The sequence below is a fragment of the Zerene cesonia genome, chromosome Z (genome assembly GCF_012273895.1).
Source record: "Zerene cesonia ecotype Mississippi chromosome Z, Zerene_cesonia_1.1, whole genome shotgun sequence".
NCBI classification, from domain to species: domain Eukaryota; kingdom Metazoa; phylum Arthropoda; class Insecta; order Lepidoptera; family Pieridae; genus Zerene; species Zerene cesonia.
This window is the reverse complement of record NC_052122.1, coordinates 7567578-7593840: the sequence shown is the minus strand read 5'-3', so window position 1 is coordinate 7593840 and position 26263 is coordinate 7567578. Positions and strand designations below refer to the sequence as shown.

Genomic DNA, 26263 nt, shown 5'->3' with positions numbered 1-26263 from the left:
CCTTCACTTCTACACTTGTTAACCACAGTACCAAAAAGGTGGTCAAAACTTTGAATTTGGAATTTAATCTACAATAATACTAACGATATATATAAAAATACACACCCTTATTAATTCCAAAAACAGTCGATGAATATAAAGGATAACTATCTGTACGCCCCTCCTCCGCCCGGGTAATTGTTTATTGTAATTTAAATTATAATAAAAACTATCCTATCTCTCAAGTTGGATCGAACTGCACATGGTGTGCGAATTTTATTATAATCGGTTAAATGGTTTAGCAGTCCATTGAGGACAAACATTGTGACACAAGATTTATGTATATTAAGATTGAAATTTTTTTTTAATCTTAAGGCGATAATTTTATAAAATATATTTTATGAGGCCATCTATTTTTATATAGACAAAAGTAATATGGTATCATCAAAACCCGGAAGTACTCGAATTATGTGTCTATGATAAATCGGAAGCTCATACAACGTCAATCGTTAATCGAAGTTTTTTTCGTGCAGTACAGTAAAAATACGTCAATCAATCAAATGGTTTAATCATTTTTTTATTTTTCTATCTTCTTCTATATTATATTTACATATTTTTCTTTTCGAAAAATAATATGGATGCATCATTTTCTTATTTCTAAACTGAACTAATATTTATAGGACAGTGCTCTATTGTATACAAAACCCTTAATCATGTTGTCGCGTAAAATTTATTAATTGCTTTAAATAATAATATATTAAACATAGTTCAACTTGTAAACATGAATTTCGAAGATAGTGCAAGTAGTGGATATGTCACGGCGGAAACCATATACGGGACCCACGAAGACTCACACGTTGTGATGTCGGAGAAGGTACAGACCCTGGCTGGAAGTATTTACCAAGAATTTGAACGTATGATAGCGCGATACGATGAAGATGTAGTGAAGACGTTGATGCCATTGCTGGTTAATGTTCTTGAGTGTTTAGATTCTGCATATCAAACCAACCAGGAGCATGAGGTGGAGTTGGAATTATTGCGGGAAGACAACGAACAACTGGTCACGCAATATGAACGCGAGAAGGCGGCGAGGAAGCATGCGGAACAGAAGGTGAGCAGTTAAAAATATTTTTGTAGTCTTAGACATTCACTTAGCTTCCTTTGTTGCATATAACAAGGTCATTATTTATTCAGAATTCAGTTTTCGTAACAGTTTTCTATTTATTTAATTTAACTGTGTCATTAATTTACTATTATGATATCACCTTATGTACAAAATGTGTCTACCGTTCTGTTATCTTAATTTCAAGGTAAGGTAGTAAGGCATTACATTAACATTCTTGCATAATTAGGTTGGCTTTTAACCTACCTTCTTTTTATGTCAAAAATTTATACACTAACATGTGGGACTGTATTAATGTATTACATTTATGGTAAAATTTCAAGGTTTCTATCTGACTATATAAAATGTTTATATATAAAAATAAAAACAAGTAGATAGAACAGAAATAACTATGATATAAACTTATATAAAAAACATTATCAACAAATATTATTTCAATACAATGTTATGAATGTTATGAATATTACAGTGATCATTAGAAAAAGTAATTGAATGAAACTTAAAGCTGAAGTTTGTTTAACTGTTTGCAAAAGTAGATCTTGGAAACAACTGTTCAAATTTGAAAAATCATTCCATGGTGGACAGTCCATTTACCATATACAACATGGATGACACCACGAGTCTGATGAGAATGTGATTTCATTAACAAATAAAAATTTTGGTTGTCAATGTTTTAGTTGAGGCATTTAATTTTGAGTGGAACAATGAATTTGCAATTACACAATAAATTTCCATTACATAATACTTCACAAAAATGCATTATGACATCTTTATAGTCATCACTGGCCACATGAATAAACAATGATCTCACCATATTATGCAAAAAATTAAACATTATATATAAATATTTCACCTAAGTTTTACAATTAATACTATTTATATTAATATTATTGACAAAAATAATAACTGCTACAGCTTTTAATGATTTCTATTTTGCTGGATTTTTAGTTGCTTGGATTAGGATAATAACTGTTAAGATTTTGAAAAACCTCCAAAAATCCAATATGCATGTTTGTAGTGTATACATGTGGGTAGTACAAAAATCATGTTTCAACATTGATTGCATCAAGCCACATCTTTTGTTACCGTATTAGTCCCAAATATCATAATCTTATACTTATTTATTCATTTTTAGTTTCCACATCATTCTGTTAACAACATACTCATCAATGTTTTTATAATTATATGAAAATATTTAGTTTAGTTCTGTATAATCTGATGACTCCATTCTGATTAATCACATGTCAGGTTTGGTTACTGATCATTATAATTTGTTATTGTTTATATTTCTAGTTATATCTATTCTAATAGTTACATCCAGAGGATAAAAAGAGAATAAAATTATTATTTAAAATAGCTCCTATTCAACAAATTTGAAGTCAACAAGCAGACCCGATTCACAAAATATTAAGACACATAAATCATGTAATGATATAATTTTAAAATTTAGTACATCTACACTTATATTATAAAGAGAAAACTTTAGTATTTTTATTTGATTAAAATGTTTTTACACAAATAATTAAATAAAACAAATAGTTTTAACAGATTTACCATACACTAAGCATTATTTTTTGCTGTATTCTTGGCTAATGGTATAGAACCCTTATTGCTTGTGTGTGACTGACACTTTATTATGTTTAATTAACAAAATACATGCAACCAATGCAAATGATGTTTTGTCTTTTTAAAATTAAAATATTGTATATCTAAACTAAACCTATCTAAACCAGATAAATATATACTTTTTATAGGATTTTTATTTTTTTAAATTTCAGTTGCTAACAAAAATCATAAAAAAATGTTTGGTCTTCATTCTTTAATAGTTTATAAAAATAAAATACACTTACAATAAAACCTCTTAATTCTAGAATGTATGCAGTTAAATATGATATGTGATAATAATATCGATTTCTGGTTATTATTTAAACAGTTACTTGAAGCTGAAGATCACTATGAAGGCGAGAGAAAAGATCTCACAGGCAGACTTGAGGCACTTGACAGTATTGTCCGCATGCTTGAGTTGAAGCATAAGAATTCTTTGGACCATGCCAGCAGGTTAGAAGAACGGGAAAATGAATTGAAAAAGGTGTGTTAATAACTTTTTGCTGCAGTGTTAGGCTTTTTAAAAGAATTCGAATTTTTAGATGCAATCAAACATCATAGGAATATGCTAAAAAGTATTGTTATCATTCAACTCTCAAGTATTTCTGGCTTATAGCCAAATCTCTATAACGTTTTAGTATGAATTAATGTATTCAGCATCTATAGACATGAATAGATTAAAGATATACTAAGAAATACATGGATGTTTGACTTAATTTTAAATGTACAATTTCAATTTGTGATTGAATTTCATAAATTTTTTACATTTATGTTAAGAAATATGAGTTTATATGAGAATAAAATTAAAATTTACAGTCCACTAAATCTGTACCATGTATACAATAACAGTTCATGTACCATCCTACTAATCCTACTATTGTTTTACTTAGTGTTTGTTGCTCTTTCACGCAAAAACTACTGAACCGTTTGCAATGAAATTAAATAGCATATAGGCAAGTGAAACCGCAGGGCGCAGCTAGTATTAGATATATTATAATAATCATATAGCATTAATTTAAAAAAATGATGTCTAGGAATATGCGAAACTTCATGAACGGTATACTGAGCTATTCAAGACACATATGGATTACATGGAGCGAACCAAACTGCTGCTCAGCACCGCAAGTGACCGCAGCGAAGTCCGTGGTAGGCTTGGCCTAAATCCCGTTGGGAGGTCTAGTGGTGAGCGATCATGCTACATGCTTTTGTGTTTCTCTCCATCCAACTAAGTGTATGGAATCTATTGCTTCTCAAAGCATTCTATATAGACATTTCCCCGCATTTATTCTTTTATGTTTTAATTTATAATTGATATGAATATAAAACTTATTAAATCAATTATATTATTTAGTTAACAATATTCGCAATATTTATTTGGTGTTGGTTTCAATTAGTATATAGAAATCACACTTCACTATTTCCAATTCTAATGTCATATCTGCTTTAGCATGATGTAATGCTTAAGCTTATTTCTAGTTTGTTTTTAGATTTGATTGTTGGGGGTCTATCTAGTTTAAGTTTTAATTTTTTCCGTTTTTAGAATAGTTTCATTCTAGTTTTATTTTTGGATTCAAGATGTTTTTACACGACTATGACAGACGGAAGGTTATGTTTTCTTCCTCTATTCGCAATTAAAAATATGATTTTTATTCAGGTCCTATTTCGTTTGGGTTTGCTTCTCTCGATGGTTCTGTCAATGTTGTTGAGCAGACGGAGAGTATTCCTGGCAGTCCAGTGAGCCTCTCGTCGTCGCCATCATCACCACCTATTGGTATGGCACGCTACTATCTCTTCTTTTATTGATTGTATATATGTGTAATGAGTAATAATTTCACACTGTATATGTGGTGTTGTGTTTATAAGTTTATCGTTGTTTCTAAGAAGCAACAAATGTATATGTTACGCTGGAAGACTGACTGAAATGACTCAATGAGCGAAAAATTTACGCAAAACGCGTTGTGGTCGCAATAAAAGATCCACAACACGAAATTTGTGTTATGGCTCTAAATGCAAACGTTCACGAAATTCGTATCGTGAAACATGTATATATGACGTGATTTGGCAATTAACAAAAGCCATGGCGCGTTCCGACCATTAATTGGTTTAAAAGTCTGCTAGTTAGTAATAAATTTTGACACGACATATTTACAAATACATATCTTGCTGGCTTATTTGACTATATCGATTATATCAAATCCTGAAAATATTGTTTATGGTTTTGTAGAACATTTGCAGATAAAATAGTAGCACCAAAGGAAGTAGTATATCAGACGTATGACACGAAAAGTATTAATTTTTTTTTATCTTTATAGGCTCTGAACTAGCAGCAGTAAGGACAGTTGAGCGGGCTCACCAAACTGACCCTATTACACAGCAGAGCCAGGTGATATAAATAACTTTAATAAAACATTTATTTACAGCTTTCTTTTATGTAGCGACAAAAGTGTGACGTTGCAGGAGAATTTAAATAATTGCCATTTTTTAATTGAACTGATACTTGCAACGTATGTCTAAATGGATTAGGTGTGTCATTTTAGAAGGAAGTGATTCCTGTATCTACAATGTCGGTTTAAAAATTCGTTATACAACTTAAAAATTTCCACCGTTCCATATTTTTATCTTTTAAATTTTAAAGTGGTCCCTCGCTTCGGCGAATGACGCAGGTTTAAATCTCGCATCCTGATAGATATTTTTTCTATTCTTTAAAAATGTTTCATTTATAAATCATTAACACTAAAAATTCTACTTTTAAAACTATCATACATTAAAAATCAAATGATATCAAAAGTGGTAACAAAAATTTAATCCTTTCACACCATTTCCTGCTTCGTACACTTAATATCTAAACTTAATATTATTATTTTACTGAAAACACAAACGTTACACACTACTTTATTGATAAAACCAATGTTAAGATAAGAATATACAGAAATAACTTTTTGTGCAGCGTCCAAGCACGATTACAGCCGTCCTCGCTGCACTCGCAAGACGAGGAATAATGTAAATTACTGAATTTCGATTGCACACATTTCAATGGTTCTGTGTATATGTATGCACATTCGCGTATGACGGTCACGTCCTGGTCTTCAGTGAAATATTGCACTTGCGACAGTAACCGACATACCGGCGTTACACCGACTCGGCTCGCGTTACAATCCCTCAAGTATCTCCTATTTAAATTGTTTGATAGGCACTCCAGGTTATACGTGCTCGAACATTGGTAGCATTTCAGCGTAACGACTTGCTCGCACATCGCTAACAACAACACTAAGAAAGCGGATCCGAAATTAAAAACAGAACATCTCATTTTATTTACGCGCTGGCTGCGTGTCGTGACGTTTGACAATTGACAGCTATGGTTTCTTAATTTGAATTAAGCTAATTAGCGATGGAACGAAATAGGTTTTAATGTAACTCAACCTCTTACTTTATGAATGAATTATTTTTATTTGAGTTTAAATAAAATCATGGGATTAGAGACCACGTTCTCCGCTATGCCACCCATGCTCCCACTTCGGTAATCGATTTTCTTCTACTCTTTAGATTTTTCATGCCTTTTATTCTATAATTTTCCTCACCCTTCCCAGTCCATTCCTTCAATCCCATTGTCCATACATTGCTTACCCCTTAAAAGCGTCAAACACTTTTGCAGCGGCCCTATCTCTGAAAATGTTAATGGGCGGTGGTGATCGTTTACCCTTAGGCAAACAACTTAGTTGCCCGCTATTACATAAATAAATTGCATGGAATGTTGCTATTAAAACTTGTAAAAGTTATTACCGAATTCTATTCCATTCCTTAATACATGATTAAAATGTTTCTTGATTTCGTACCGTATTTGTATTCTTTTAATTTTCAATTTTGTTAGTTGTTGCTATTCTTGTACAATTATTTTCTATTTTTTTCCTATTATTAGGCCACTTCTCCAGTCGCACCACCGACATCGAACACGGGCAAGTCGCAAACCAAGAGCGAGAAGCGATGCGGCAACACGCTGTACCAAGAGCTGGCCTTCCACGACACCGACGCGACAATGGTCGACGGTGATGATGGCGGTGATATAACCGGTAGGTGATTAAATTTCGTCATCACCAATGCAGAAAAATCGATACTATACAAACATTATAAAGCTGAAGAGTTCGATTGTCTGGTTGAACGTGAATCTCGCGCTTATCTCAGAAACTACTGGTCCGATTTGAAGCCCATTTATTGATGAAGGCTAAGGCAAACATTACTTCATACAATAATTTATGATGCATTTTTAATACATTGTATTGTTTTTTAAAACAAACGATGCACGGTTTTTAAAACCGTCGGAAATTCAAAAACCGTTGGGTCTTATTTTAATCAAATTTAATGTTAGTTAAATGCAAAAAGTAATTAATAAAAAATAAATAAGTGTAATCGAATATATTCAATTCCTTTAGTCGTAACGTAGATATACATAGGTATATGTGTTTCGAAATAAATTGATGTGTTTACAATAAAACAATGTTTTCTATACATTAGGCAGCTGGGTGCACCCGGGAGAATATGCGTCGTCAGGTAATGCATGCTTTTAATAAACAAAATCGATAATTATTCATATATCATTAAGCCAATTATCATATCATATGTTATTCGAGTATTTTTTTGCGTGATTGCTTATTTCGTATTACGTTTTTTACACATGATATTTTGTTTGCGTGCTAATAATTTTCATTTAATTGGCAATTCATCATAATACAATTTTGTAATTTCTTCAAAGACGTTAGCAATTGTGAATGATTTTAATAAACGTACCTATCAGCATGTTTTCATCGCATAAATGTCGAATAAAATGAAAAAAATAAATAATCAGAAAATACAGTTGTTGCTTGGCTTTCGATACTAACTTAAACGAATGCATTATACAGGAATGAGTTGTGAAGACGAAATTCCGAGCTTATATACATATTTCAATGAAAAAAAGACGAGACGTGTTAAACATTTTCTGTCCTTTTTTATATTGAAAATCGTGATGTGTGTGTTTTTTTTTTAAATAATACATATTGCCCGGCTATGTTATCTAATGCTGTTTGTTCTATTTACATGCGTTCTAACAATACGTTGCAACAACACATTGCAGTTAACGATAATTATTTCGGTGAGTAATATTGTTTATTTAATATTTGGGGATATACTAACATACACACATACATAGCAATTCTTTATACATTCATTCGTCACGCTTCTATTTTATTCGGTAATATGATTGATATGTTAATGTTTGTGACAACATTTATAAACAAATTGGTAGTATGTTTAATATTTTGAACTCATTATTCATGGCTTGGCTATCGTCAAATGAGTAACGACGTCATATACACATATGTAATTTACTCATATTAAGCTAATATATAGAACATTACACATCATAAATCGTTATATTCTTAATATGTTTAGTTTATATTTATCGAGATCACTTCCATAATATAAATTAATTTATCATATTAATTTACCAAATGGTGGCTATGAAGACCGTATTAGAAGATAATATGCTAAAACACCTATGTTATTATTAATATAATAAGCAGATATAATATGTAGATATTTGATTAACAGGAATGGGGAAGGAAGTCGAAAATCTTATCCTGGAGAACAACGAACTTTTGGCCACCAAGTGAGTAATAAATTATGATACAGAATCGTTGTTTCATACCGTTCATAAATTTATATTTATTAATACACTATTATGGTTTTAAGATAACGTTATTAATTGCGAATGGGTTATAAATTAACTCATTAAATATGTATTTATTTATTCATAATGAGACGTTTGAAGGCCTTTAGAAATGTGTCGCTATAATATTATTGAGAGACTTTTAATAAATAGGCACTGCTAAAATTAAGCATTAACGTTTTAATTATGAATTGACTTTTTGAAAACCGAAACTCGTTTTCAAACTTCATTCATCTTGGCCTCATTTAAAATTGTTCATATTATTTTTATTTACAAGCCTTTACTAAAAGTTTAAATTAATTTTCAATTCATAATTATTTTTTATGTAAATTTGTTATTTATGAGGTATATAATGCATAAATGGGCTTTATGAAGATCAAACTAGACTAATACAATATAATTTTTGTGGTATCCAACAAATGTATTTACAATAAAAAAAAAATCTTTTTGCTAACAGAAACGCGTTGAACGTGGTCAAAGACGATTTGATTGTAAAAGTTGATGAATTGACCGGTGAACAAGAAATACTAAGGGAGGAGGTGGCTAACCTCAGCTCCGCCCGGGAGAAGCTGAGAGAACGTGTCACCCAATTGGAAGACGAGCTTCGACATCTGAAGGTAACGAAAGATATATTTCTTCTATTGTTTATAAATATCAGTTGAATGTGTTGATCCACAACAGTACTGTGGTTTTTGCACTGCCATAAAAAAACACTGTTTAGCGAAATTCCTCGTGTTGCAATCATGTTATGCGGCCTTAGTGAATAATGGCGGCAAATGTACAATATATATCGCATAACAACTTAAACGTAAAGAAGAGTGAAGGATAACTCAGTTAACATCAGCACTTGATTTATCTATTAATTGGTTTTTAAATAAAAAAAGAAAATTGGATTAATTTGTGATTAAATGACATATCAACGAACCGTCAAAACTAGAGGATTTGAATCTTTTGCAATATAGATACTTAAGAAAGTTTTTTTGAGTAATTTGTACCTTATATGGGTGATAGTTTATTTGACGCCCCGTCAGCTTTATAGGCGACTCGATAAAATTTCTTCAAGCTTATGTATCCTTTAAAAGAAAAAGAGGAAGGCAAAACTCTCTCTGCTTTCCTCTTTTTTGTCTCATCTCATAGGGGAGGCAGTTGTAGGAAACAGGAAGTTGGAAAAACGAAGCTTTCATATCACTAAGGTGCGCTTGCAGAATAATGTATACTTTAAATAATAGCAATAAAGGGTATACATACTTTAATGAACATAATGCGAAAAATATCACATATATCATAATGTAAATTATATCTGTCAACTCCACTCTCAACATTATCTTCGGTATCCTCACTGATGATGATGATGATGGTGGTGGTGATGGTGATGATGGTGATGATTATTTTGATCTTTTTTATCGCAGGAGACGATGAGCTCGAACGCCGGCGGTGGGGATAATGAGGATGAAGCGGACGTGCCGATGGCGCAGCGGAGGAAATTCACTCGCGTCGAGATGGCCCGCGTGCTTATGGAACGGAATCAGTACAAGGTATAACTGGACTTAACTATTCTTGATCATTAGTAACACTTGCTAATTTTGGTGGTCTAGCTGACTTGCCAAATGTCCTTTCTTGATTTGACAAATGTAGGCCTTTAAAGGGTTAGAGTTTTAGGCAGAAAAAAAAACAATTTTTACGAATTTTTTTTTATGATTTTCTGTCTCGTCTTTCTTCATTTCTCGAAGCGAATTCGGTAGCTAGACAGTAAAATAAATTTTAAGTTTGAACACAGAATTCTTACATTATAACACATAAAAAACCATAGATAGCACTATAAAATTATGTTGATAAATTGTGAATGTACATAAATGTAACATATCACAATATCATCTATTTTCTTAATAACAATTTATTATGCTTTATTCATAGGTGGTCAATATGAAAAAAAAATCACTTCTTGCTCCGGGTCCAACCGGGTGGACTTATTTTTCTTTTATTACTCCAATCAAGGCACAAATCTACTAAACCAAAACTTAATAAAATTTTCTGTATGTTACGCCGTGGGTTTTTTATTGCAGGAACGTTTCATGGAGCTACAGGATGCTGTCCGCTGGACGGAAATGGTGCGCGCGAGTCGCGTCGAGTCGACCATGGACAAGAAGAGCAAACAGAGTATCTGGACTTTTTTCAGTAAACTCTTTAGGTAATTTAAATAAATTTCATACTGCATATGCTATACTATTTAAGTACTGGGATCGTAAATACGATGCAATATTTGTTTGATAAACTCGATCGACTGCTATATTTTGGAAAAAATATGAGAACCATTGCGCATTAGTATAAAGCTTTGATAAAGTTTTTTTTATGAAATTGCTTTATTCCTTTTGTTATTAATAAAAATAGTCATTATGTAGCGCTTTTTTATGATGCGATTCACTATTTAAAGATAAAGATAGTTATCAATGCGAATTCTATAAACTAACAACAAAATGGGGAATGCACTTTGGTTTAAACCAATTTTCTTTTGCTTAAATATCTTAAATATACTTCTAAACTGCATGACAACGAATTGTTCATAATTTCTACTAATCATGAACGCGAAAGTCTCTGTTTCTATCTGTCTCTTTTTCACACCTACACCACTGAACCGATTTGGATAATGTTTGGTTTAAAGGTAGTTTCAGAACCGAGCAGAGACATAGGATAGTTTATCCCGCAAATCCCACGGGAACGGAAACTATTCGTTTAAAACCCCGGGACTGATTTATCTTTTCTAAAACTATTACAGTAATAAGCTACAGATTAATTTGCTCTGCGAAATGTATGCTTATGGCTTTTGAAATACTGCTGTAAATTGCAATGCTTCTTTTTGTTCCGCGCTTCACTACTGACGAATTTTCTTATCGACAGTTTTATGATGACTTAGTTATGAAATATTAAAATGATCAGAAAAACTACTGGATAGATGAAGAATCAGAAGGCACTGCTAGTATGTTTATAAAAATAAAAGTTGAAGTCCATTTTTATTGCCAATTTCAATGGCAGTTTTATTTTAAATATATTTATTATCTATATACTAATATTATAAAGCTGAAGAATTTGTTTGTATTTTTTAAACGCACTTATCTCAGGCACTACTGGTTCGCTTTGAAAAATTATTTCAGTTTATTTTTGTTAGATAGCCCATTTATTGAGGAAGGCTATGGGCTAAATATGTACCACGGGCGAAGCCGGGGCGGACCGCTAGTTAATTATATATTCTGTTGCCAGCGAACTTGCGAATGTTAAAATATTTATATTTGAGCGATTGCCCAATAACTATTAATTACATTGCAAATTTAAAAATGTTATTAGTTCACTTAATTACTGTAATTATCTGCATTATTTTTAAATTCAATGATTACAAATTATAATAACTATTAGAATTGAATATAATTTTAAGTTTTTGCCTCATAGCAGGCCTGTGTGCTTACTGTGGGGTGTGTGGGTTATATTTTTTTATAATTTTACTTTTTTTTTTAATAGCAATGAAAGCATTTTTTAAATTTCGATTTTAATGACATAATTTTATGTTCAAACAATTTAATTATTATTTAACTTTATTCGTAATATTTCATTTTATTTTCAATATAAATCACTTCAGGCACTTTTCAACAAAAGCGGTTGTCATTTGCATATTTTTATCAAATAGTAATTTAGCTTTCAGCGATATGATATATGAAGCTTTTGCGAAATCAAGAATTACACACGGTGTATGTTTGATTTTTTATATAAGCTGTTTTGAATTAAAAAACATTGTCTTGTAAATTAGAAAACATTAATTTCGACTAGTTAATAATGCTAAGTTAAGATATTAAAATAATTCAAATCGCAAACTTTGACTTGAACGAGGTAGATAGAAAGATTATTCAAGTAGCACTAAAGCTTATAACTGTTATTACTGACCGACTTAATAAATTCATCTGTGTCGGACTCGCATTAAATAATAGTAATATAATTATAATAATATAAATAGCTTGCAATTTTCATACCCTTGAATAAAATAAAATTACCGCGTGAAATAATTGCAAGTCAAAATCAATTAAATTTACTCTGAAAATGTGTTAAGGTCGTGTGGAAGTTTTTTTGACCTTATACACTTCCGTTGGAATTGAAATGCTGCTAAGCTTATGACTTATACTGCTATTTATACATCAGTAATATTAATTTATATCATTTGATTTTTTAAAAGAACGTTTGCATAGCGTTGTTATTTACAATGCATTTAGAGTATAATATGATTTTATGGTTGTTTCTTTGTAATTATTGTTACCTGTATTTTTGCAAACAAAGAAACTGTAATTTTTTCTAGCAAATTATTATAACAAATATGTTTCCCTTTCAGCACGGAGCGGCCGCAGCGGCCGCTATCGACGCCGCACCTCAAGGCGGTGGCGGCGCCGCAACCGCCGCTGCGTCACTCGCGAACTCAAGCGGACTTCCTCGAGACGCAGCTGTCGGATCATCACCATAGACGGCAGGAGAGAAGCGAGCAGTTTCGCCAGGTAAAATAGAAAAAAAAAAAAATAAAAAAAAGCGAAGATTTTGTTTTTTTGAAAATCCTTTTTTTTGTATCGTAGTCTAAGTAAACGCATATGTTTTGTTTTAGTGGTATTATCTAGTGTGTAATGATGACAATCAGATATATAGGATATAGTATCCTTTGTATCTGATTAGTCGAGTATTATCCTTATTTTTTTTTTTAATTTTGAAAGGTCATGTATCCGATTGTGCGCAAGTGATACTATTTTAAAGTCTATTACTGGTACTAAAACGGATATAAAAAGAATATGTTTAATGTATAGTTTACACATATTAGTTTTTCTAGTTAGTTTCCACAATTTCAATTTCCGTCAACTATTACAATCTTGAACTTCCTAAGATAAAAATGATTAGTACCGCTAAACTAAAATGCTTTGATTAGGATGTATGTATGTTTATTACCTCTTGTTATGGCTGCTTTTGCACAATTAATTTTTTTGCGGAAATATTAAATTATGCTGCACTTTTTGCGCTCTAAAATTGTCACTATAACAAATGTCCACAATGAAAGCGAATAAATAAATAATAGTTGATTAACTATTATATATCTATTCGCTTAGTCTAGTAGTATAGTCTAGCACTTTTCTATGCATTAACACAACAATATTAAGCTTGTATTAAATATTTATTTTGCTAACTAAATGCTTAATACTCTGTCTATAAACGTGGAATGATGCTTTGGGAATGTTTGTTTGGATGTTTACAAGTTGCTCAGTTATTTATTGTTAGATATATATAAATAAGGTTTTCTAAACATATTGATAATTTAATATTATAATATGTTTTTGTTTAATTGAGCACTATTGAATAATAGTATCATATAATATGTAGAGTATAAAATCTCCAATTTTTTTTTTTTTTTTCCTAATGCATTGTTCCCGCTTGTTAATTTTTAAGTATGTAGTAACCATGTTTGCTTTTATCTTTTCTTAAATGTGAGTTCCATTTTTCAGTTGAAACAATGATGTGTTTGCGACGGATTTGAGATTCAGTAAATGGATAGTTTACTGGATACTTGTAAATAGTAAATGTAGTTATATTCTACGGAAGTTATTTTTTATATTTTGTTGTAATTTTTTATAAGAATATACTTAGTGGCAGACACCCATGGTCTGTGATGTGATATTATGTTGTAATTGGTTAAAATAAAAAAGATTTTTTGTTAAAATTGCTTTTAATTTGTAATATGTTCTCATTGTTTTTATTGGTATAATGTATGAATTTTTTGGTGCTAAATTGTAGTGTGCACTACATTGTTAATCGCTTGCACTAGTTTGCACTAGCCAAGGTTGAGGGTAATAAGGTAAACAAATCACATGCTAATCTTTATTAAAATCGGTGCTATGCTTATCGTGCCACGTACATTGGGAATTGATGAAGTGATGAGAGATGTGTCATATGTAGCCTTTATGAGAGAGCTACTTCTACACTAGTTCTTGTAATTTTTAATTAAATGAAAATCCCGAAGATTGTCGGTATGTACTTTTTTTTATTTTTTTTTTTTAAGAATTACGTAAGAGTTGAAATATTTTTCAGTTACTACTAATAGATTCGTGTTTTGTCCTGTATTTTCACTAAAGAAAGGAGTTTTAACAAATCATACGGAAACTACCTTTTACAATTTGTTCATAGCGTAAATTGCTTGTTATATTTGAAATTGTACATAATGTATGATAATGATGACTGATAAATATATTTTCATAAACATATACAAATTATTCAAGAAATAATCCATATTATTCATTATTGGAAACCTATTAACTTTTATTCTGATTTTGATTTAAAATATTCGTAAAGTAATTAGATGATTGAACTTGAATACATTTCAATAGTAATTTTATACATATTTAAAAATGCTTTTGTTATATATTCAAATGAACAATTACATTACCGTCTATATATTTTTATAATTTTAAAACATATATTTTATTACCTTTTACCTAATTCCATAACCACCTCGCAATTACTAATCACTATCAAAATTGCTTATCTACCTTGCTACCATTCGAAGTAAGATTACTTTTATTATTTAAGACATAGTATAAATTTATTTCAATTAAAATTATTATTAGGTTCGAGCGCACGTGCGGAAGGAAGATGGCCGCACACAAGCCTACGGTTGGAGTCTGCCCGGGAAAAGCGGTCAAGGACAAAAAGGTCCGAATGTGTCATTATCATCCGGTGGTGTTCCAGTCCCAGTGCCGGTATTCTGCAGGTGCGATATTTTTTATTTCATATTGTAAAAATTATAATAAATTTACTAGTGATTTTATTGGCTCCTATAATGTCGGATGACTGAGCTCATGATAGCTATTTTTAACGACCACAAAGGGTGTAAAAAAAGAACTTCTTCTATGTCTTCTGGTGTTTTGCTGTCTGTGGCGTCGTAGGTGTCAATCATTTAAAAGCTCGCGGTACGTCGTCGCAATGTGCCGTTTTAATGTTACGGATTTATTTTTTCACTACTTTCTCAATATGGGTTTGAATTGAAAGAGCTTGACTAGAAAATACACTATTTCAAATTTCACCGAGAAGATGACCAAAAAAAAAAACAGCAACAGCAACAGTTTTTTTTTATTTTTAATTTAATTTTATCTTATTAAACACTTTTGCTTAACCCTTACCCTTTATGAATAACATCGCTCAGTCTGTCTTCTCAAGTGTTAAGTAAAAACAATTGATTTCACTCATAGCGTTCCTCCCGCGTAGTCAAAATGGATAAGGATTATCCTAGTCCCAAACGAACAAAAAGTCATCGTAAAAGACAGATAGATAGCGAAACTTTTACATTTTAATAGTAGTATGAATACATACAATATAATATATTGATCTGTTAATTCTCACAGACCCATCGCTGAAGCAGAACCTCGTATGACACTACTCTGCGCTGCGGCAGTGAACTTGAACGGCGGGAAGTCGCCAGATGGCCGTAACATTGGCGATAGCGTTACTATGTGTCTAGGTAAACAATATGTTTTATTGCATAAGTAAATCGCATTTATGTGTTTATATGTCCGTGTCCTTAAAAAAAGGCAACTTATATTTCAAAGCATTCAGAGAAATGCCTATATTATATCATTTAATTTGCACAAATGTCTTTGTAGCTACGCTCTAATAAAGTTAACCAACCATTTCTTCAACAGCGTCCCTCTTTCTTTCTTCTGATGTACAACTTACTTCCGTATAATTAACACGTATTAAACTTATGTTTCAGCATACGAAATGAGTAAAGCGCAATCAGCTGGTTCGCCGGAAATAGAGCAATTAAACTCCGAACTGCAGTCAACCCACATCGTCGACAACACCGAGAAAAACATGTCTTCGTTAGTATGGATTTGTTCCAGCACACAGACCAAGGGTATTGTTATGGTAAGATTCCTATGTTGCATGGAGTTTTTTCGCGAATTAGCACTAGTGAAGCCCCGTGACCCCTTGTGGGGTATGGGGTAGATGATATACGTCTGTTACACTGATCGATTCTCATATTGGACAAGTAGGTGATGCAGCTTCTATGTCCTGCCAGACCGAGACATTTTTACGTGATCGAAGCCAGAACGCCTAGGTTCTGCGCTCACGCATTTACCACAGTCTCAAGGAGGCGGTCAACAACGAATGTTCACGAACTGATGTACAATTATTATAGTTTCCGTATTCTTTCGTAAGATTGTCCAGAGACTGTTCAACCAGACACGAATAATATAGCTTTCTACTGAAGAAGGGAGAGAGAGAGATAGAGAGAGAGAAATTTAGTTTTTATTTAAAATATAGAGTAGAAATTTCAAGTTAAGCTAAATAACTACAGGTTAAAAAAATTCTATTTTATTTTATGCCTTACAAGAATAACAAATCAAATCTTATCCATCTGCATTATCACAGTGATTATATCATGGTCATATTAACTTGACGCATCTGTAATCGCCGCCCTGCCCTCTTCCACCGCATTCCGCATTTATTTTGCCCAGTAATTGTACTGAGCGCCAAAATGGTCAATGTATCCACATCTGTCTGTTTGTCTTATAGATAATCGACGCCAATAATCCGGCTGAAGTGATAGAATCGTTCACGGTTAGCGATAAACACATTCTGTGTGTTGCATCTGTGTCCGGCGCGGTGGAAGAGGACCACCATGAGTATGAGGAAAGGATGACCGAAAATGAAACTAAGAGACATTCTGTGAGTATTTTACTATGTATATATTGTACTAGCTGTTGAAATTCAGAGAAATTGAGATTCAGAAAAGAACACGTAAATAAAAACAGATCTTTGATAAATAATTCAAATATTCAAAATAATTAAATTCTTTCATCGCTTTTATTGTGAAGGGCATAATATCAAAGCAAATGTCGCTTATCTATATCATGATTTTCAATAAATCATGTTTGGATAATATTAAACGCATGGGTTTGATACTAGAATCAAAATTAATGAGGTGGTATTTTAATCGCATTTTCAAAATTAAATGAAGTTTATGTATTAATTGGTGTGCAATTTTGAAACAGGGTTCGTTATTCTGTGTCAGTAAGAGTGATTCGATGGAGAGTCAGAACAACGGCTTGCCAATAACAGCCACTAGCAGCAGCTCTGGTGAGAATGGTGGGAAGGAAGTCGTCGTTGGCAGTACACGTTTGGTATGTACTACTCTTAAAAACACTAGCGCTGTGGCCTGTGATCAATACTATAGAAGTGTAGAAGTAAGCTTGATTTATAAAAACACTAGCATACCTGGCCACCCGTTGCTGTGGCTGAGTATTAAGATTATAAATTTTTGGGATAATTAATCGAAATAAAAACTATCATATATCTTAAGTTGGACCAAATTGCACGTAAAATGCCAAATTTCTTCAAAATCGGTTGAGTTGGTGAAGAGTTCATTGGGAACATACATCATGCCACTGGAATTTTATATATTATTAAGATAAGATTAAGATAACATAAGATTGGATTTTTGTGCTTCAAACATTTTAAAGGGAATTGGCGACAATGTTTTTTCTCCATTATTTCGACCTGGACATACGAATATATCTCATGTTCTAGGTCCAAGCAACGATTCTCACGCCGCCCAGTACTCCGGCAAAGGAAACGCCGCCGCCGCTCAACGACCAGCCGCCGAAGGAATCGGCCATAGACAACATAGAGGACGCCGATACTATTGTCGCTGAGAGTCCTCCTCTAAGCTCTACGCCCGTTAATAGTGAGTTATTTGAGGACATGTTACTAATTAGTTACTTTGATTTTAGGATTTTTTACGGAATATCATAGTTTTTTAGTATGGGGTTTATTTTTTTGTATTTGTGTTAAAAATTCAGGGGAAATAGACAAAACATTAATTGTTGTTCAATATGACCATGATTGACTAACACAATCTTAAACTTCTGTTTTATTTATTATTATTCATTGTATTCATCCTCTTCTATACCAATTAATGAATAACATAATATAACAATGACAAAAATGATCATTATAGTTTCTATTTATTTATATATGAACTACTCGCCTGTCACCACTTATATTAAAATAAAAACTCATAGATTAGCATCATAGTATTGTCGTGAAAAACTTTATAAACCTTTGTATGCATTACATGTTATAAATGAAAACTTGAAAATGAAAACTCGAGATACACATCCACAGCGAGGACAAATCGCGAACGAAGTCGCGGGTAACAGCTAGAGTTAAAAAAAAAGTTTGCTTGAAGCAATTTTTATCAAATATATAGATACAGAAAGACGAACTTCTCCAGAGCCGGGTGTTGACGCGTTTGCCCAAGAGCAGTCGAACGCCGAGAGCCGAGACGTGCCGCAGGAACGCATTACTACGGCCACGCCTACTATGTGGCTCGGTACTAAAAGTGGCAACTTGTACGTGCATTCCGCTGTGTCGGATTATAGCAAATGTCTAGCCAGGTTTGTATAACATATACTCTTTAAGCCAAGTCGATCAAGTTTAATACTCTATAGGTATAGCCGAGCATACTATGTTTTGAATAATTTATTTTCAGGGTGAAATTGAACGACGCGATCCTATCTATAGTAGCCTGTTGGTCCCGCTGTATAGTGGCACTGGCTGATGGCACAGTGGCCATATTCTCGCGGCTCGCGGATGGCCAATGGGACTTCTCGCAATATCTTCTTATGGTGCTCGGTGACCCCAAGTGCTCAGGTGATAAAAGTTCGAAATTTTATTGTATATATGAGAACAATGCAAATCATACCATTATATTATTTTTATTATAATTATATTATGTATCAAGTACATATTCAATACAATTCAAATTAAGATTAATAAAAATATTATTGTATCTTACCGGCAGCATTTAGAAAAACATGGAAAAAAACCTTGTTATTTCGCTGTCTTTAGAAGTTTCTCGAGACTATCACGTGGTTGACCATAATATCGCATGATTTTTGTAGCTATTTTGGTTTTTCTTTTAATTGCAATATTCCCAGAATACTCAGGTATACTTATAAATAAATAATGGAATTCCGACTTGATTATTTTACCATTTTCATTTACCATAGTACGGGAAACGTTTGCGCGTCAGTCTCACACTCGGCCGGTTAAATTTCCCTTTCCAAGCACATTGTGCGAGCGATTAAGTTCCGTGCACATACACAATACAGAGCGTAGAGTACAGACCATAGAGTAATAACGTATCGGTTGCTCGCAGTGCGGTGCCTGAGCGCGGTGGGCAGCGGCACGGTGTGGTGCGGGTACCGCAACAAGGTGCACGTGATCGAGCCGCGTGCCGGCGTGCTGCTGCACTCGCTGGAGGCGCACCCGCGGCAGGAGAGCCAGGTGCGCCAGATGGCGTGCGAGGGCGACGGCGTGTGGGTGCGTATTCGTATTCGTATACGTGTGCGTGTGCGTGTGCGTGTGCGTACGCGCAGCTTTAGATAAAAATATTTTTTTTTTTTTTCATCTGACTTTTCTCTGATCGCTTGATCGCGCGGGCCCGTTGTGGACTCGGAGTCATAATTGTAATTTTTTGTTTTTTTATTTCGATAATCGCTTTACATCGATTGTAGAGCTTTTAATTGTGTTGTAGGCTTGATAGTTATTGCGAATTTAAGATATTGTGGAATGTTTTGATTGATTTATCAAAATGTTTTCGTGTAATGTTATTGTTATTTTAGTATGTTATTGTTAGTGTTATTTCCTTTACCACCCAAAAGACCGTTCTGGTGCTCCAAGCGTAGCAAGTCGAGGGGGCTACTGAAAACCGGCGCTTCTCCACTAATGCGGACAGGCAAACGTTGAGTAGTCCACCTTATCACAAATACTATCCAAATATTAGAATATATCCAATGTAATTTTTATTTTTATTTTTTATTGTTCTTAAAATGTATTAGTTGAAGCTAAAATTGTTGTATTTGTGATTAAATGTATTTTCTTTCTTTCTTTCTAATGCGAATAATTAGTTTCAGAATAATTAGTGATAGTTATGATTCTAATACCGGTAACAACATCTTTATATAATAGGTGACAATCAAAATGGACTCAGCCCTGCGTCTGTACCACGCGCATACATACCAACACTTGAAGGACGTCGACATCGAGCCGTATGTAAGCAAGATGCTCGGAACTGGGAAGTTGGGATTCTCGCTCGTGAGGATCACGGCATTGCTCATTAGTTCTGGCAGATTGTGGATCGGCACCAGCAATGGAGTCGTTATATCTGTGCCGCTTTCCGAGAATCAAAGGTGATGTCGATACTGGTGATATTAAAAATGATTACTCATGTAAAGTTATAATACATGGTGCACTTACTGCATACAAATGTTATTTAGTATATTTTTAAATAAAAATTTGCTTACTATCGGTTTTTATAAAATATTATCAATACATTGCGCAGATTTATTTATAAACAAAAAAGATCTGAAGTAAGGTCCATAAGAAACACTTTGATGTTCCTTTTGAATTGGTTAAAACTATTTACAAATATTTTTAAATCTAATTAAACCAATAACATTAAATACAGGGTATTCATTACATTATATAAGTTGACAGGAAACCTGTGATCCAGCAGTAGCAACAAATATGCTTAAAATAGTATAAATAATAATTAATGAATACAATAATTGGTCTATTTATTGTTTTCATTAATCTAATGAATGTTTTCGTATAGCTGTTACAAATTACAAAATATGTAATTCCATAATTTACAAAAAAAATATGTATTCATGAGCAGGGACGCAAACAGATCGACGAGTCCAGCTGGCGTGATTCCATTGTGTTCGATGGCGCACGCGCAGCTCAGCTTCCACGGGCACCGGGATGCGGTGACGTTCTTCGTGGCGGTCCCCGGGGCTGGGTCCCCGCGCACCCCGGATTCCCCGGACCAGGGTCCCACACCGCCCCCCACTCTTGTCATATCCGGGGGAGAAGGGTACATCGACTTTAGAATAGGTAAGTGAGCTAATGCGATACTCGACGTTAGTGAAGTGCTAGTGAAAACGAATTACCCGTGATAATAAAGTATGGATTAAGAATTAATTACGTAATTATAATATAAAACGTGTCGATAAAAGTAATCCCGTATAGGATTGAACTATATATTAATAATTAATGGATTCTTGATGTCTTGGTTGGGTTGTGGTTCATTACTCGTGCCAATAAAAAGAAAATACTAAATTGTTTTAAATTGAAATATTTTACATGTACCAACTTATGGTGTTGTTTCTTTGTATTCGATAACTTCACAAACATCTAACTAATCATATCTGTCGGGATGGTTCGCCCACAAAATTAAAAGAAAATTCAGGTGGATGTTTTAAATTTTTTCTTTAGTTGTATATTAAAAGAATATAAAATAGTTTTACACAAAGTTACAATTGAATTTGAATAAATGAACCACAAATATTATTGAGTGTATGAAAATTGTAATTCCATTTAGTTAAACCATTCAATTATTTTATTTAGGTACACATTTTCTCCAATGACCAACAACAAAACGTAACGTGATATTTAAAAATAGAACACAGTTCAATTAAATTTAGTAATAGAGTAAGATTTTATTTTATATTTTGTTGCCTCGTTGCAATTCGCCTAAATGCAAAAAGCTTTCAAGCGTCCCTAACAGTTCAGAATCATTTAAAAATAATTTAATTATATGTAAATTGAAATGGCTCAAATTTGATAAATGCATAATGAATCAAATATTTGTATTTTAAAATATATAAGGTCCCTGCACAATAGGTGGAAAATACATAATTTTTTGAGTTAGAAAGAAATCTTAATAATGTAATTATTAAATATTTTTATATGTCGTCAATTTGTATTTTCTACGAATACATATTATACCTGTTTGAATACTTACCCCCGTTCCAATGTTCAAACATTCTTGAATTTATATTTTTTTCCAATACACGTACCTTTTTTTAATTTAATTCATCTTTGCATACTACCACTCGCAAAAAGATAAGTCTAATCTTAAAACAACTTTATATCGGGACCTTATATACGCTACTATGCTTATTATTTAAAAACCAGTTTTTCTACTAAAATGACGCTTATTTAACCATCGATTAATGCTTCAATTAATGCTTTTAAATTCATACAGTCATAATACATACATCTTAGTAGAAAGACCATTTTATACCTATACATACAATATTTTATTCCTGCCTATTTTTTCTCATTAGAAGAGCATGCCGATGACGTTCGAGATACAGCCTCCCACCTCATTGTTTGGCAGATTATGAACGTACCTGATAACATATAAGCATAAAAATTGTTCTTAATATAAATCGGTACGTTTTTCAGAATCAAACGCAAGGAGCATGGCGCTTGGGACATTGTGTAACATAATACATTAACGCTAACTAAATTATAACTGAATTTACTAAGGGCATGTAGTCATAGTTTCACATTGGCAAATTAACATTAATTCACATACGTAACGCTGGGTGTAGACAATGGAAGCGACCGAGCGATATGCCGCTCTCGATGCTGGATTAAATTTATATCGGCGGTCTCTTTCATTCACTTGCTTCCCAATACTAAACACGCGATTTTAGACCTTAATGTAACATTCTACTATACTTTAACAATTCGTGTCTTGAATGTCATCAGTGCATTGTAATTTGTGGATGTCCATTTTCCCCGAACCCTGCTTACACATACAACACTAAGATGAAATTTTGTGTGATGCGCTGGTGAAGTAACTGAATATAACTCATATGTTGTTTTTTGTCTGTACAGTTAACGTGTAAATAATAAGCAATTATTTAACTCGTTATAACATTCTTAACACACATTTAGCTAAAATGTACATTGCCTAGTTGTAATTTAGGAATGTAAAGGAATTTGAACTTTATGAAGCAGTTTTTAAGGATGAAATCATTTAACGAGCACTACGAGCATAAAATATATTAATTTTATACTTGTTATCCTGTACATTCCTTGGTTAGAATCATTTTTGTTAATTCTCGATAACAATAATTTTTAAAGAAAATACCATTAAACATATTGTCAGTATTGATAGTAAGTATATTAATTCTGGAATTAATTTTCATACGAAGTTCAAATGTGTTAACTGTATCTAAACTGTGAAAAAACGCGCCCCAAACATTCCTGAGTGTTAAGCTAACTAGTAACTACCCATGTATCGCCCATCAACAATATCCACATCGCATTAGAAGCACCGCTAAAACAGATCCATATCTGAAACAGCTTTACGTGATACTTCGAGACGAATAGGGGGCGCGTTTCATCAGCGTTTTGTATAGTGCATGTGTGTGGTGTAACGTTGCATTGTCTGCGCAGCTGATTCAGAAATGGAGGACAGCGTGGTGGTGGCCGAGGACGGGTCGTCGAGTGGGCACAGCTCGCTGGTGGATCGCGCGACCAAGAGCCACCTGATAGTGTGGCAAGTGGCCACCGCCTAACGCACGGCCGGCCGCGCACGCGTCGACTCCGAGTCGGACTACGTGTACGTGTGCGTGTCCGACAAGCCGGCGGTCACGTACGACTCGTACGCAGTCTAGGGTGCATGTTACGTACGTTGCGTGTTCGTTGCTCGTCGTTGATACGTTTGGTTTTGGGATTGAGGTTTACGTGTAGGTACTCTCCATTAGTTGTGGTTTTTTATGAAGTATTAGATGTTTTCATTTTTTTTTTCGTTTTGGTCCACGAATTGTGTTTTAATCGAACGCGTATCAACGATAAGTGTCCCGAAAGAATCCGCTCCGCGTAATGTGTTCGTCTCTCGTCTCGTCACAGTAAACGTTTTAGAACTTCCTGACGCATTAGTGCACGGCCCATGGACATTAACTATTCCTAATCGTTTTGCTATCGTTTGTGCTTTCATTGCGCCGAATCACTAATAGCGCTTTGTTTTTAGATTATTTTCTTTGTATTATATCGCTCACCTATTTAAACGCATTCGGTGTACAAAATGTTAAGAAAGATGTATTTGTTTATTATCTATTAATTAATAAATTTAATCTCATTTAGTAATAATGTACAAGATATAACCACCAAATAATTCATTTTAGTAGATCTAGATAGTAGATAGCTTAGTTCTATTAATGAAATTTTTTGTGTATTGGTATTAGTGTGAATTTCTCATCTATGTATAAGGTAATCGTACGGGCTGTGGTTGTCATCTGCATCACAATTATTGTAGTAGTTAGTTAAAGTAAGCAATATAAGATGAATTATACGCGGCTTGTGATATTTACCGTCGGAAGGAAGCCGGTGTTGTGTTGTTTACAAATGTATTCATATTTGACCAGCAAACCCGTTGATTCTATAGGATACTATCTCGATAGTAAACTATATATTATATTATTTTCAGTCATATAACAGAAGCACAAAAGTCTACAGCTATAGTTGATTCCGTCTTATGATAATGTATAAGTTACCTACAAGTTTGCTGGCCTCGTTTGTTTAGTTACTGTACTCGTCCAATGGTGCAAACATTATTTTAAGTGTAATATTAGCATAACTTGTGCTATCTCCGCGTCGTAAGCAACACGTCGCTTTGGTAATTATTATTATTTTTTTTTAATTATAAATTTTATTTACACTTATTTATTTACTGTTTTACTGAAAGGGTTCCGATGTGTCGATTGAATGTATCGAAATATGTATTATTATATATAGTGGTGCTGGTTTAACGATTCCACTCCAGCACGTTCTGCTATCAAACCTAGTCAGATTTAAACGACTTAGGATAATTAGATAAGCTTATATTGTTTGCGGATTACAAGCTAAACAAATGCCAAGGATTATATTCAAGGATTGCCATCACACGGCGCAATTATGTAGCGGGCATTATTTAGTTTGATTATGCTATATAGATTTATAGTTATGTAATTGATAAATATGTTTATGAAATTATATATAATCACATTTCATTCGATTGGCTTCGCACGTCTTTTTCTGAGCCATTGTTATTGCTCAGATGTTTAAAAATCATGAATAATGAATCTGTCTTCTTTATTGAGATTCTAATATGTACGACTGAATTAAAATCTTACGAAACCAATTGGCTTGTCACGAATTAAATTGTTTAAATCGATCTAACCTCCTTTATTCGATTGCGTTCTTTCGTAATATATTTGTACTTACGTTTTGCGAACCTAATACTTTGTGTGCAATCGTTTTAGAAAAATCGAGATTATTTTAGGTTTAAGTATTTTCTTTAATTGAACTCTATGTACAAAAGATTAATTGAAGTTTTTTTTACATATTTATTTCCTTTAGTTAACTCAAACATTGTATACATGACATTAAATTGTGTTAAATATTAGATAAATTTATGAAATCGAAATGTAATTACCGTAAAAAGTTTACGTCGTTTGTAATACGCAATCCAATAAAATGCTGCTAATGATAATTGTTTTTTTTCTATTTTTATCTCCAAACTCTACAAACATAATTTACTACGAAAAAAGTTTAAGAATTATTAACCTTAAAATTTTAGTTAAAAAAAGATCACGATTATTCAAACAAAGCAGTTCTCACAAATTTACACATACCATATTTTTGTTATAATTTTTTTTCGCTATTTGCAATTTTCTTAATTGCAATAACATCCAGTTTTTTGTATAATATGAGGCAAGAAAACAAAAGATTATTATTTAAGCTTTGCTCATGAAAGCATTTGGAGATTTTGAAACGACTTACAGCATCTACTAAGATCTAATTAAGAACAAAATCGAAAAAAAACACAGTTTTAAATGGCATCTTGCAATATTATGGTATTTAATATTAGAATTTGAGTCGTAATCTCTTACGTAGTTAATACTTAAAATTAGAGTAGGTACTATGTTAATGGGCATATT

The 26263-nt window shown here is 32.9% G+C and overlaps 1 protein-coding gene across 3 annotated transcripts; it reads left to right on the top strand.

Moving 5' to 3' along the window:
- The first annotated feature begins 486 nt into the window (after nucleotides 1-486).
- LOC119835473 (JNK-interacting protein 3) lies at nucleotides 487-25807 on the top strand. Of its 3 annotated transcripts, none has more exons than XM_038360306.1 (25): nucleotides 487-1090; nucleotides 3036-3191; nucleotides 3742-3889; nucleotides 4362-4478; nucleotides 5020-5090; nucleotides 6624-6774; nucleotides 7217-7252; nucleotides 7815-7832; nucleotides 8291-8348; nucleotides 8866-9025; nucleotides 9818-9943; nucleotides 10472-10596; nucleotides 12778-12937; nucleotides 15047-15189; nucleotides 15821-15936; nucleotides 16189-16343; nucleotides 16995-17147; nucleotides 17474-17602; nucleotides 18009-18165; nucleotides 18715-18877; nucleotides 18973-19133; nucleotides 19642-19805; nucleotides 20454-20674; nucleotides 21163-21380; nucleotides 23739-25807. In XM_038360306.1, exons 1-25 carry the CDS (start codon nucleotides 761-763, stop codon nucleotides 23858-23860), a joined length of 3558 nt encoding a protein of 1185 aa, XP_038216234.1. In that variant the 5' UTR covers nucleotides 487-760; the 3' UTR covers nucleotides 23861-25807. The 3 variants fall into 3 exon arrangements, with proteins under 3 accessions (XP_038216234.1, XP_038216232.1, XP_038216233.1); XM_038360304.1 differs by having other exon boundaries at nucleotides 18691-18877; XM_038360305.1 differs by lacking the exon at nucleotides 7815-7832 and having other exon boundaries at nucleotides 18691-18877.
- The last annotated feature ends 456 nt before the right edge of the window (nucleotides 25808-26263 follow it).